At 36.3% G+C, this 13,464-nt stretch overlaps 1 protein-coding gene across 2 annotated transcripts in view; it reads right to left on the reverse strand.

Annotated features, from left to right (window-relative positions):
* The window catches only part of LOC134574932 (alpha-2-macroglobulin-like protein 1), a 113,264-nt gene that overhangs the window by 79,689 nt on the left and 20,111 nt on the right, over window positions 1–13,464 (reverse strand). For both annotated transcript variants that reach the window (XM_063433999.1, XM_063433998.1), the window contains exons 9-11: window positions 10,686–10,800; window positions 9,676–9,782; window positions 8,192–8,356 (exon numbers count right to left, since the gene is read on the reverse strand). In XM_063433999.1, coding sequence (XP_063290069.1) covers window positions 8,192–8,356; window positions 9,676–9,782; window positions 10,686–10,800 — 387 coding nt within the window. The remainder of the gene's footprint in view (window positions 1–8,191; window positions 8,357–9,675; window positions 9,783–10,685; window positions 10,801–13,464) is intronic.

The following is a 13,464-nucleotide window of genomic DNA, read 5'->3' on the forward strand; positions in this document are numbered from 1 at the left end:
AAGTAAATATATGTACCTGTACAAAGGTAGATGAAAGTATAATATAATGTTGAAATACAAACAAAAATAATTATGTACTTCAATGGTAAAATGTCAAATAAAAAATCTGAAAACAAGCATTAGAGTAGTACACTGGTCCACTCTGTAGAGATACTGGCAGACACATGATATGGAATGGTCAGCAAAAATAAACTTACCTCAGATCTCATCACGAAATCCAATGTCTGAAAAATGCAACACAACCCATAGATTTGCATTCTGTGCATATTTCTGATGAAGTAAAACCACTTATTGGTGTCATGTAATTACCGTGAATTGGCTCCGCGAAGTTACTTCCGCGTTCAGAAGTAAGCTCGTCCCCATATGATGAAGCTCTATTCAATTGCCTTATAGGCAAGTCGTGCCAAACTTTAATTGCTGAGTTATTTTGAACCTACCTCTGTCTCCACGCTGAGTCTTTCTGTATTGCTGCTGCAACCACGAACCTTCGTTCTTCATTGTTGCTGTAATCTACAAGGATTCCTGTAGCTACTTACAAACCAAACAACCAATTGTAGATCTTTACCATCCTTGCTACACGTACAGGACTCTCTGGAGAAACCATAAGTATCTTACTACTTACTACAAACTGAAATTAAGGATATTTCACTTATCAAGTATAAATATTACTGTAACCTGCAATTAAGGATAATTCACTTATCAAGTATAAGGATTACTTTAACCTGCAATTAAGGAAGTTTTACTAAACAATGATATACATATTGTTAACCAGCATATAAGTTTAACCACTACTGCTATTTACTAATCAAGTAAATATATTACTACAAACATCATGTAAGGAAAATCAATTCCAACTGCCATTCATTTTCTCTGAAGATTAATTGATACTAGAAACCGATTAATATATAAGAGGACTTTATTATTGAAAATACTTTTTCATGTTAACAAATTATTTGCATTCAGCTTTCTTTTTTCCTTAATGCAATTCTGGAAGAAAGAGACTATTTGTTTTCAACTGATTCTATGAGAGATAATAAAATCTCTTTCGAAGTTATATTGGAAGTACTCCTTGTTTTTATTAAAGGTATAGCTCCAACATTTAATTCTGCAGTTGTGTTCCACAATTCTCTGTATAAAGATAATTGATTCATAATAATTGGATACATTCACTAAAGGTATTAGGAAAAAAGTAGAAGCATTTGAAGAAAAGGACACACTTTAAACTGTTAAGCATTGCATTGGCTGAGATCATCAAATCTGATTATCTCTGCCAAGGGGGTGAAGTTTGGGCAGGGTAGTGGAGTAAATCACCTTTTTTTTTTTTTTTTTTTTTTTGAAGGGAGCAAGGGTGGGTTGGACATATAAATTTATTCCTGACCTTATAGTGTTCATTTTAGAGATTTAGGGGTTAAAGTAGGGATATACACAAAAAAGGAAAAAGGTAAGGGTGTGAGATAAGTCACCACCAAACCTCTATAACGGTTACAGGGAGTAGTAGGGGCTTAACCCCGGGTAGATAAAGATAAAAAAGAGACAAGAAAATGGGGGAAAAGGGGATCCACCCACTAAAGTTGGATGGAATCCATTCCCATTTACAGACTACTCCCTTTGGGTAAAGAGTCACATAGATATGGTAAAGAACCTTTATTGGAAAAATGAAAGTAATAATGATTGGTAACAAAGTTAACAAAAGAAAAATTATAATAATAGATAGTAGAAGTGTTAAAGTGAAAAGAAACCAAACCTATGAAAAACCTGGAAAAATGCTCCTATATAGCCACCTAAACATGTATAAGGGAGAAAAATGGATGGGTATTGAAAGACCTTCAGAGAAGATCAAATAAGCAGCATCCACATCTCCTAAATAGGGTGGAGACACGGTCTGATCAGGTTCTAGAAAAAAATCATTTGAATACTTGCTACAATAGCATAGATAGAGGGTGGGAGATAAGAGGTGCCTAGCAGCAGCTAAAGTGTTTAGTGGAAAAAGGGGTATGCAGTAGTCACTTAATATAGGCATCCAGGAGAGTCCTAAAGAGCCTACTGGGGGTCTGATAGATTACCCCTCCATGTAGTAAAAAGGACTAGGAGAAAACAGAACCTTCCAGCCTAAACTAAAGGATAAGAGTAGCACCATGCCTGTATACGCCCTAGACTAACTGTCTAACCCACAGCCAACTAAGCTGCTGCTTCGAGGCAGCCTAATAATATCCCTCAACACTTAATGCATAATAGAACTGGTACAGACATCGTGGGAGCCCAGGTAAGTAAAATAGAAAATCAATCAAAGTGAATGCATCGATAAATGAAAGCCCGACGCGCGTTTCGGCGTTTCTAAACGCCTTTCTCAAGAGCTAACCAGTGAATGATCGCTGACCTGTTTATAAAGGGATCTAAGTGCTCATCCCCTTGATGATCCTCCAATTCATGCCCTCTGAGAATTAGGGGCTGGTCCGAGCAGAGTTTAACACCCTCTCCCCAATCCGAGCCAATCCTAGTGGGGAGGGGGGCGTATTACAAAGAACCATCGCTCGACCATACATAACTCGTCCGTCTGCATATCGAAACCAAAAAGGAAAAAGAAAAGTAAACCTGTAATATAATGAAATGTAGATGAATGCACGTTATCCATATTGTGTTACAATACATCTCCATACATAGATACGGGCATGCCATAGTAGAGGGAGATGAAAGATCTAAATCTATCTAGTCATATCAAGATAACAAGTATGTGATCGCTCTCATATAGGAGGCAAGATCTCTTGTTAATAATATGGCTCAGATATAAAGTGTCCCGTATGAAAAAAATTTAACCACTGTAGATAGAAATTGCTACACACAGTGTGGGCAATTGTAGATGCAAATCTCTATCACGGCAAAAGCTGTGATAAAAATGCTGAGACAGTATGTAGCCTTTGGTTCTTCCTGGAACCAAAGGGCCTGAACATTGGGATCGATCTGGTGTGTTTTTTGGAGTGATCGTTATGACTACTCTCTTTTTATACTACATGTATTTTTCGGATAAATGAGTAGTATCATTAGTTTAAACATATGGGATAACTAGGGATATCTTTTTGGGGATATAATAAAAGTGCAAAAATTCAATCTATGTATGTATATATATATGTATATATAAAAATTATAAAAAACGATAAACAAGATAAAAAATAAAAAATAATATAAAATTAAACTAAAAACAAAAATAAAAATTAAATCAGTGTGTTTTACACTACACAGTTATGTGTACTAATCAGGTTATTTATCACAATTTATAATTAATGGTATTGAGGGAACATGTTTAGGTATACTGGTCATGTTTTTTATTTTTTTTCAATTAAAAAAGGTGTTTGTCACTTTAATAGACTTGCAAAGGCGTCTGTCACTTTAACAGATTTGCAGAGGAGTCTGTCACTTTAAATAGATCTGCAGATAAAGCATCTGTCACTTTAACAGATTTGCAGAGGAGTCTGTCACTTTAAATAGATCTGCAGATAAGGTGTTTTTCATATAATGAAGTTTGATCACGAAATTTTGTTACATCATAATTTCAATTTGTCAAAATAATTAATATGAAATGGTGTCTATATATTATATATACTAATTCATCTTTCTCTTTTCATCTAGAGATTTACTGCATTTTAGTTTTAATTATGCTCTGATTCTTTAGTAATTGTTTTTAATTTATGATGATGGTTTTTGATCGAGGTAGTTGTGATATTATTACTGAGCATGTGCGAACTGCTTTTGGAACGCACGTGGAACGCAAATGGAACGCGGAAGTGAAGGAGAACGTCCACTTCCGGTTCCGGTGTTTGAAAAACGCGCTCGTTTTTGAGGCACCGAAATGCCGAAAATATAATCAGCTGGAAGACACCATCCTTGGACCAATGAAGAGCTGCCCAGAGGATACTCCCACACTTTGGACCAATGGGACATTGGGATTAGCCCTATTTATAGTGATTATTGTTAGGGTGAGTAGGATGTATATTTTTTTACAATCTGTAACACTGCTGGTGATTTCTTTTATTGTGCGGTCCCTGATGAAGTTCCTGTATTGAACGAAACGCGTTGGACCTATTGCTGCACTTTTAAATTGTATTTCTATGGTGTTGTTCCACCTTTTTAAAGAAAATAAAATTACTAATATTTTCTACTACTACTCACCTGGAGTCCTGTGTCCCATTGGCTGCTCGACATTTGCAAAGGATACCAGTATCCCCCCACATTTCCTGGGGAGGCACCTTTGAATGCTATTTTATCTCCACTATCTCGTGAGTGCATCCATTTAAAGCGCACTATTCACTGTATATACTGTATTACACTATTGTTTTTTCTTTGTATGTTCCCTCCATAGACTGTACAGCCGTATCCCATTTCTGCTTGTGGTTCTCTTGGGTTCAAGGTTTTGAGTTTATAGATCCAAATAAAAAGGAAAGGTTTAGGCGCTCACTAAAAAAACAATAGATGTGTAAGGCAGCAGTGAACCTGCAGGACTTCCCAATGCCTGCTATGAAGTGAAAGTGAAAGAGAAAATAGTGGTAAACCGCGCCAAAAAAGTGATCAAATAATCATATTATACATACATATCGTTCTTGAATTATACAGCATGTAAAAACCTCAAAAGGAAATAACAATAAATAATAATAGTGCAGTATGTATAAAATATTTAGATAGTGTGTGTATATAGAATAAACTGTGGGTAAAGAGCAAACTCACACTTTACAGAGCTACTAAGAGCTCTGCTGTATATCGCCTGGACGGTACAATCCCCGTCTTAGGATCTGAAGATACCAGGAGGTCCAGATTCATCAGTCATAGGTATGTGGAAAAAACAAAATATACAGACCAATGGAACAGTATCATAAACCAAAAGTATAATAGAAAAACTTAGGTATCCTACTTACAATATGATAGCTTGTGGTGGTATAATCCCCACCAGAGGATATAGCAGGAAATCAGCAGCACCAGAAGATATGCAGAAGCCAAAGAATTTAAGGAAAAAGCATTCAATTTATTATTTAAAATGATATAAAATATATATTAAAAAAATATATATGAAAGTATATGTAAAACATATAATATAGCTTTAAATCCTGTCCTTGACGCGTTTCGCCCGGGTTTGGGCTTTATCAAAATAGAGGATGTCCTTGGCATTCCGCCCAGTTTATATAGGGGATGTTAATTCATCAATGGTAATCTGGTGTGGTGCTGTTCTTCCTGTTTCCTGTTTGGTCACGGGCGTCGACTGGAAATGATGTGCCGCGACCATTGGTGTGTGCTGGGAGATGTAGTCCATATAAACGTCCATACTAATAATGCGGTTTAGATTGCGGCCGTCAAACGGAAGTGACGTGCTGCGAGTACTGATGTATGATGAGAGATGTAGTTTCTCCAAGTGTCCATGTAATGTAATCACAGCCGTCAACCGGAAACCGGAAGTGGCATGCCACAGATGGTTGCTGGGATCTGTAGTCTTTTAAAGCAACCAATTACAGTGCATAGTTTCGATATACAAATGCAGTGCAATCTATTACATTATCTGTGAGGCATGCAAAGCATAGCATATAGATGATTGATGTGAAAAAAAAGGATTCCAGTAATATATTTGAGTCACTTATTAGGAAAACATAGCCTGTAGTGATCAATCCTGGAGAGGCAGATTCTAGTGGTATATTTAAGTATATTATTAAGGCAAGAATTATAGACATGATTCATATAAATTGAGAAGATAAATAATACTTCTTAGCTCTTAAAGGAACCAAGTATGATATATACCTTTAGAATCTTGTTTCTCCCAATATTTATAGACAAACAATATAGGAAATATACCTAACTTTGAGGTAAGGATGATATAAGGAAAAAGTTAAAAAAGAGAAGATTGCTTCCAAAAAAGGGGGAATAAAACAGTAATCAATTTTGGCAATAAGAAAAAAATAATTTGACAATAAAAAATATGATAATAAGATGGATATAATCTGGTTAAAAGTGTGTGTGTGTGTGTGTGTATATATATATATATATATATATATATATATGAATATACGTAAAATGAAATATTATAATATACAGTTTATAGATCCACCTACATTCTTTTTGACGTAGGATTTTGTCAAAGTCGCCTCGTCTTTGTTCGCGCTTCACTAGTTCCAAGCCGCAAAACCATATATCCTTAGAGGACCCAACATGACTTTCTTTTAGATGTCTGGAAATTGGGGTGTCTAAACGTTTTTTGGGGGACCTAACATGTTCCTTGATGCGTTCCTTAAAAGCCAGAAAAGACGTTTTACCCACATACATCATCTTGCAGCTACAAGTGAGAAGGTATATTACCCCTGTCGAATTACAATTGAAAAAGTGAGATATCTGGAAGGTCTGTTTGCCTTCACTGTCACTTATTCTTTTAGAGACTCTGAGAATGTACCTACAGGCCACACATCTGCCACAGGCATATGAGCCTACCGGAACCTTACGTCCCAACCATGTAGATTTTGGATTTTGTTTAGTCGGAAAATGGCTAGGGACTAAGATGTCCCTAAGGTTCCTGCCTCTCCGGGCCGTTATAGTGGCTTGGGGGCTCAATACATCTTTAAGATGGATATCCTTTAAAAGGATGGGCCAGAATTTTTGTATGGAGCGTTTAAACTCATTCCAGCCTGTGTCAAAAGTCCCTATCATCCTAATTGTCTTTTTAGTGGTGTTTTCAAGACAGGGTGATTCTGTCAATAGGTCCATCCTATCGGTTACCAATGCCCTTTTATAGGCCCTCTTGAGACACTTATTTGGGTACCCCTTCTCTTTAAATTGTTGTCTCAGAACTTTGGCTTTCAGTTGGAAATCCAGTACATCTGTACAATTGCACCGTAGTCTGAAATACTGTCCAGTGGGGATACCTTGTTTTAAAGGATGCAGAGGGTTTCTTGATTAAAGTAGTTTTCAAGGAACCATCATTACAGATAGAGATAGTTAAATCCAAGAAGTTCAAAGTTGAGCCTCCAAATTCTGCAGTAAATCTAAGGTTGTCATCATTGATGTTGAGGAGAGACACAAAGTTGTAAAATTTTCTGTTTTCTCCTAGTCCTTTTTACTACATGGAGGGGTAATCTATCAGACCCCCAGTAGGCTCTTTAGGACTCTCCTGGATGCCTATATTAAGTGACTACTGCATACCCCTTTTTCCACTAAACACTTTAGCTGCTGCTAGGCACCTCTTATCCCCCACCCTCTATCTATGCTATTGTAGCAAGTATTCAAATGATTTTTTTCTAGAACCTGATCAGACCGTGTCTCCACCCTATTTAGGAGATGTGGATGCTGCTTATTTGATCTTCTCTGAAGGTCTTTCAATACCCATCCATTTTTCTCCCTTATACATGTTTAGGTGGCTATATAGGAGCATTTTTCCAGGTTTTTCATAGGTTTGGTTTCTTTTCACTTTAACACTTCTACAGTGTATCAATTATTATAATTTGTATTTTGTTAACTTTGTTACCAATCATTATTACTTTCATTTTTCTAATAAAGGTTCTTTACCATATCTATGTGACTCTTTACCCAAAGGGAGTAGTCTGTAAATGAGAATGGATTCCATCCAACTTTAGTGGGTGGATCCCCTTTTTCCCATTTCCTTTGTCTCTTTTTTAAAGTAGGGATATGTTTTTCAAATGTTTTCAACATATGCATATAAAATATATTTAACATATATATGTAATTTTAAAAATTGATTTTTTGAGTTCCCAATGCTTAATGAGTTATATTAAAATGATTTTTAGGGTGACAGTTGCCATTTAGGATCAAGATATCCTGGAAACGTATGTCTCTAAGAGTCCGTGAAGAATTAAAGTTTAAAATGGGTTGGATATTCAACAAATCTGTGATCTAAAAAAAAATCTCAATCAACCATGGACTGCTTTTCATGATTTGGAATGACCTTTACAGCACTCAGACATTCATTCATTTTATTGTATTGAAAATCTCTTCTTGGTTGACTTAAAACATACAAGAATATGAGATAGAAGCTAAGAAACATTTTGAGCAAAACTAGAAAGACTATTAAATTTACCAAATTAATTGTAACAGTGGATAAAAATATAGAGAAACATGAAGAGTTTTTATATTTTCCACTTTCTGAGGAGGGAGTGTATTCACTTTTTGAATTATTGCCCAAGATTTTAGCATTCTCAGAGTGACTCACCTTAATTTTGACAACATCTACCCAATCAGTTGTGTCGAGCTCAAAGTGTGCGACTCCCTCTTCATTAGTCACCAGGGATAGGTTAGTCTTCACATTATCGACTTTCACAATCAGATAGAACACTTCGTTTGGCATTCGTTTCTTGTTTTTGTCGATAACAGTAATCTGAAAAGCACAGCCCTTATTATCACAGACTGTTCATTAAGGCATATTAGTGTGTATCTATCTATATTTCCAGAACCTTATATTTGTCTATACTCCAACTAAAGTGTGAATAATTTCCTTTTCTATTGCAGCCTTCTTGATTCCTTATGTTTGCTATCCCTATACTGTTTTACTGATATCCCTAAACCACAACATAACTGCATCTGTCACATCCCTGCACACTTTACAATATCACATCTATCTCTCTGCCATTTTACCATTTCTTTAATCGTTTCACTGTTGTGTCTATATAATATCAAGGCTTCCTTTGGACCATTTACTGCTCTCTGCTGGACATATCCCTGCTCTTCCCTAGGCCTTGTCACTCATTTTTACAGTCTATATTTCTGCTGTCTTCAGTCCATGTCTTGGCTGTCTTTAGGTCATACCACTAATGCATTTATTTCATATTACTACTGTCTTAAGGCCATATCACGCTGGATTTGGCCCATATTACTGCTGTCTCCAGGACATACCATGCTGGATTTAGCTCATATTACTGCTGTATCCAGGACATACCACTGAGTGATTTGGTCCATATAGTTTCTGAATGTGGTTCAAACCACTGCTGGAATTGGTCCATAGCACTGCTGTCTCCAGACTATATCACAGCTTTCTCCAGGTCACACCAGTGCTGGTTTTTGTTCACAAAATTGCTGGATATGGTTCACATTACTGATGGATTTTTTTCCATATTACTACTGTGTCCAGGTCATATTATTTGTGAATGTGGCCCATACCACTGCTGGATTAGGTCCATACCAGTGCTGGATTTTGTTAACATCACTGCTAAACTTGGGCTATACCACTGCTGGATTTGCTCCATATCACTTCTGGATTTAATTAATTTCACTGCTAGATGTTTCCATATTACTGCTGTTTCTGAAAAATATTTTTTATGTCTCAGTGTGGTACTAATGCTTACTTTATGTTGTGTGACATTAGCTCTGCTATCTCTATCCTACTCACCATGCCATGTCATTACTGATGTCTGTGAGCCATATCTTAGTAGTAGTATTCATTCTAAAAATTAAAATGGTAAGCGCACACTTCATCACCCGAAAAAGAGATTAAGGCTACATTTTTCCAGATGGCCTTCCTTTGCATTCAAAATCAGGATATTACTCATGTTTGTTTCCACGGATTTCATCACCCAATTTGCATATGCCTGAACCACAATTATTTTCAGATGAATTGATTTGGCAAAATTTAATATTTTCGCTGTGTATCAGACTAATAAGTAGTATAAGTTAGATCCTAGTTCCCTCATCTTTTCTTACCACGCCATTGTAGGGATTCCCTCTATAATAATAGTATTCAAGATCTTCAAAATATATAATTTTTGCACTTCCAATTCTTAAAGGACTTGATGCTTTTTCCACCAGACCTACAATAAAAGATATTGGGGAAGATTCAGAAAACTTTGCCAAATTTGAATTTACAAAATATGTAATGTTTAGTACATCCATGGCAAAAGTTTCTAATATAGGTACAAACAAATATACATTGACTTATTATTTATTTTTCTATCTCGCTGTCTGTCTGTGGTAAAAAAAAAAATCTGATTTAAAAGAAGCCACAAAGCTAAAATGTTGCTTCATGTTGAGTGATGCTTTTTATATTGCACAGACCATGCTCATGGCCATTAAACAGGCAATTTAGCAGCGATGTTTGATCTTTAGGCAGAAGCAAGGCTTATTTGACCAATGATTAGCAGGTAATCATGAGCTAGTGTGTTCACAAAGTTTGATATCACATATGTCTAAGTGTTGAACGTCTGAAGTTTTGATTGTGCTTGAGCTCTGTCTGTGTGTTTTTTATCATGAAGGAAATAAAAAAAAAAAGGTGGTTTAAATTGAAGAATGGATTTAAGGGAATAATTTCCTCTCAATATCGTTTATTTTACAAATAGCTAACAAAATCAGATAAAGATTTCCCAGTGTTCGTTTTTGAAATTAAACCTCTATTTAAGTAATCACTAGTAATGGATGTTCAGTCTCGACGCACATTTCTCCGGTAAGTGGCTCTTCTGCGTTACCTTTTATTTTATTCTCACTTTCCCTCTTGTTTTTGGTTTACTTAGTATTTCTTATTTCTATATATAATAAATGTTATGTTTTAACATTACTAGTGATACTCTTTACAATGACTGTTCACATCTCTCCCTTTTTTTTTTATTCTACTTTTCCTTAAGGGTTATCCCCTTGTGTCTGTCCAAGATTTTTCTCGCTGAATTTAAGCTTCCAACTTTTTTCTTTCTGTTAATCAGTATGATTAATCACAGCCTCACCTGTGTGTTTTTCTTTGATAGAGGTTGACACTGTTAATTGTCTAATATGAGGTTTAGTTGATAAATTGAAATAACGAATGTCAATCTCCCCTGTGAAACATCCTCTGCTATTGGTCTGTAAAAAAAACATTACAAAATAAAAAAAACATATATACAAAATAATATGCTGACAAGTAAGGAAAAATGCATGCATCATACAAAAAACAACATACAGATGAATACATGTTCCTCAAATGTCCCGCTTTGGGTGGCACAGTTCCAATTTTGGGGTGCTGTCCCACCATCCTGCTTTATTTCCCTGGTATCCTTCATTCGGGAACACCATGGAACTCTCCCAAAGCAGCACAGCATGAGGGCATCATTAGACACTGGTCAGGCTGCATGGCATGTGGTGAGATCACCCCTTTTTGTAGGAAGACCCACCCCCATTTAGACAAGACCACCTGTTTTCTTTGGTCACTGGAGATGAGACACTCCACCCCAAATGGTGGAGTCTACATGTTGGGAGGTATGTGAATAGTTAGTTCCAATCCTACATCATGGGATGAAGAAATGAGTAGGGCTCTTCCACAATGCTTCCCAAAGAAAGTTGCATACATGCAAACCTTTGTATGATCATAAATGCAAAATTAGCAGAAAACTTTATATACATTTTCAGCTTCCAAATATGTAACATATCAATTTCTTTTAACTTTTCTGTTTTTTTTTCTAGTTGCAGAATATAGTTTTAACCCCTTAAGGACGCATGACGGAAATTTCCGTCATAAATGAAAATTAACCCCTGATTGCCACAATCACGGCAATCGTGGGGTTAATCTTCCTGTAGTGTGTCTCCCTATCGGAGGCACACTAACACAGGCAGTTTCACTTTCACAGCCCATGTGATCGCTCTGACCAGGAGTCAGAGTGATCACACATGCTGCAGTGAAACCCGATCTGTTTCCCTGCAGCTCCGTGTGAGCTGTGAACAGCAGAGACAGATCGGTGCTGATCTGTCTCTGGCTGTAAAAAAAAAGTGTTTGTAGCAAAATCCCCCCCCCCCCCCTCACCTCTTTCAAATAAAATTTAACCCCTTCCCTGCCCTTTGATCACTGCCTGCAGTGATCAAAATACAGATCACAGTATTTCACTGATCTGATTTTTTTCTTTTAACCCCTGAGGGTTAACTTTTATTTTTTTTAATCCTCAGGGGTTAAATGTATTTAATTAATTATTTTAAATATTTATTTATTTAGCTAAGGTGGGTAGAAGTTAGTGGGGAAATTTGGGGATTTACGGTTAGGCTAGTTAGGGGTTAAAAGTTAAAAAAAACCCAATAAAACGTTAAAATAACTTTTGAAAAGTTTAACCCCTTAAGGACACATGACATGTGTGACATGCCATGATTACCTTTTATTCCAGAAGTTTGGTCCTTAAGGGGTTAAACAAAGTTTTAAAATAGTAAAATAAGTTGTTAAATGCTAAATAAAACTTTTTAAAAGTTAAAAAAAACTTTTAAAAAGTTAAAAAAATTTAAAAAAAAAGGGGGAAAATGAGTATTACCGCTACAACTGGTACAGGCTAGCGAAAAAATGATACCACGGTAAGGTTTCAAATATGCCTTTTGAAACACCCTGGGGTGTCTTCTTTAGGAAATAGTATTCCTTTATGGGGTAGCTGGAATAATTAACCTACAAACACACCTCCAAAGTGGGGTATGGACACAGCGTAAAAATTTAAAGTTTGAAAAAACTTAAATGGCTGTGTCTCAAATGTGCCCCTTCAATGTCCGCATATACCTGGCAAAGGTACATATGGGGGTATTGCTGTGCTCAGACGACATAGCTGAGCAAGATAGGAAGTATTATATAGCCGTAGCACACATAAGGTTTGCAAAATATACAGTACAAACTCATTGTGTGTGTAAAAAAGGCAGTAAAAAATGCTTATTACCACTACACTTGGTACAAGCTAGCGGAAAAATGATTTCACACTAAGGTTCAAAATACATCTTTTGAAATACCCTAGGGTCTCTTCTTTAAGAAATGGTATGCCTTTATGGGGTAGCTGGAATAATTAACCTACAAACAAACCTCCAAAGTGGGGTATGGACACAGCGTAAAAATGTAAAGTTTGAAAAAACTTAAATGGCTGTGTCTCAAATGTGCCCCTTCAATGTCCGCATATACCTGGCAAAGGTACATATGGGGGTATTGCTGTGCTCAGATGACACAGCTGAGCAAGATAGGAAGTATTATATAGCTGTAGCACACATAAGGTTTGCAAAATACACAGTACAAACTCACGGTGTGTGTCAAAAAAGCAGAAAAAATGCTTATTACCACTACACTTGGTACAAGCTAGCAGAAAAATGATCCCCCACTAAGGTTCAAAATATGCCTTTTGAAATACCCTGGGATGTCTTCTTTAAGAAATAGTATGCTTTTATGGGATAGTTGGAATATATAGCCTGCTAAAAAACTTCAAAGTGGGGTAACAACAAAGCGTAAAAATGCAAAGTTTGACAAAACCTGCAATGGCTGTGTCTGAAATGTGCCCCTTCAACGTCCCCATATAACTGGCAAAGGTACATACGGGGGTATTGCTGTACTCAGACAACATAGCTGAGCAACATATAAAGTATTATAAAGCCGTAGCACACATAAGGTTTGCAAAATATACAGTACAAACTCACTGTGTGTCAAAAAGGCAGAAAAAAATGCTTTTTACCACTGCACTTGATACAAGCTAACGGAAAAATTATCCCACACTAAGGTTCAAAATTTGCTATTTGAAATAC

The sequence above is a fragment of the Pelobates fuscus genome, chromosome 10, assembly GCF_036172605.1.
Source record: "Pelobates fuscus isolate aPelFus1 chromosome 10, aPelFus1.pri, whole genome shotgun sequence".
Lineage (NCBI taxonomy): Eukaryota > Metazoa > Chordata > Amphibia > Anura > Pelobatidae > Pelobates > Pelobates fuscus.